The sequence below is a fragment of the Buceros rhinoceros genome, unplaced genomic scaffold (assembly GCF_000710305.1).
Source record: "Buceros rhinoceros silvestris isolate BGI_N320 unplaced genomic scaffold, ASM71030v1 scaffold27410, whole genome shotgun sequence".
Lineage (NCBI taxonomy): Eukaryota > Metazoa > Chordata > Aves > Bucerotiformes > Bucerotidae > Buceros > Buceros rhinoceros.
In genome coordinates, this window is record NW_010388292.1 from 729 (window position 1) to 1,820 (window position 1,092).

Below are 1,092 nucleotides of genomic sequence, written 5' to 3' on the forward strand. Positions count from 1 at the left end.
GCGAGAGCTGTGACCGTCCCCCGACTCACCGCGACCGTGTCCACGCCAGCCTGCAGCCCGGCCGAGCGCTCGAAGTTCCCCGTGCGCCGCAGGTACTGGTAGCTGGGGAGAGAGGACGGGGTGGTTAGTGCTGGTGACCGAAAGGGACACAGCTGAGAGCAGGACAGGGACCACCGGCAAGGAGGGGAGACCTTCTCAGGAAGGGGGTCTGGTGCTTACAACTCATGCCAAGGATCCCCCCATGGAGGCAGAGGAGGCTTCTGCATCCCCAACTCCTCCACGTGGAAAACAAGTGTGAACCCCCCAAAAGGAGGAGAAGGAGGAGGAGGAGGAGAGGGACGGTGAGGCAGAGACCCGTGCCAGGCTGGGGAAGGAGCGGTGGGTTGGGTGAGCACCACCAGCATGGCCCGCCCCACCAGGAGAAGCCCCCACAGACCCCCCTCAGCAACCCTGGCGAGAGCGGGGCGGGACTTCGGTGGGTTACCGGGGCAGTCGGGCATCCCGCAGGGCCTTCTCGACGTCCATGTCGTCGCTGTCAAAGTCCACCAGGATGACATTGAAGTTGGCGTCCTTCGTAGCCCCGTACAGGTGGGCCATGTCCGAGATGAACTGCTGGACCCAGCGGGCTTGGTTCTTCACTGCCAGACACAGCCACAAACGTCCCTCGGGTTACCACGGGGGTCCCCAAAGCACACCCATCCCCAGCCAAACCAACACCCCTTCTGATGAGAAGCGATAACCTCATCCCCCTGGGCCAGCCTGGAGGAGGCAACCAGGGAGCAAAGGGGTTGCCTTCCTCCTGCCGGAGGCTGCCAAGGGCAGAGGCAGGAGACGGGGGTCCCCAAAGCACCCCCATCCCCAGCCAAACCAACACCCCTTCTGATGAGAAGCGATAACCTCATCCCCCTGGGCCAGCCTGGAGGAGGCAACCAGGGAGCAAAGGGGTTGCCTTCCTCCTGCCGGAGGCTGCCAAGGGCAGAGGCAGCAGCAGAGACCCTGGGGAGACGTGTCCTGCTGTCACCTACCGGGTACCACGAAGTGCACCATGACGTCCTGCTTCCAGCTGAGCTGCAGGGGCCGGCACAGGACGGG

At 64.3% G+C, this 1,092-nt stretch overlaps 1 protein-coding gene across 1 annotated transcript in view; it reads right to left on the minus strand.

Annotated features, from left to right (window-relative positions):
• The window catches only part of B4GALNT4 (beta-1,4-N-acetyl-galactosaminyl transferase 4), a gene marked incomplete at both ends in the record, with an annotated part of 15,623 nt that overhangs the window by 722 nt on the left and 13,809 nt on the right, over positions 1-1,092 (minus strand). The window contains 3 exons of the mRNA XM_010145507.1: positions 30-102; positions 485-638; positions 1,026-1,092. The exon at positions 1,026-1,092 is cut by the window's right edge and continues 10 nt beyond it. Coding sequence (XP_010143809.1) covers positions 30-102; positions 485-638; positions 1,026-1,092 — 294 coding nt within the window. The remainder of the gene's footprint in view (positions 1-29; positions 103-484; positions 639-1,025) is intronic.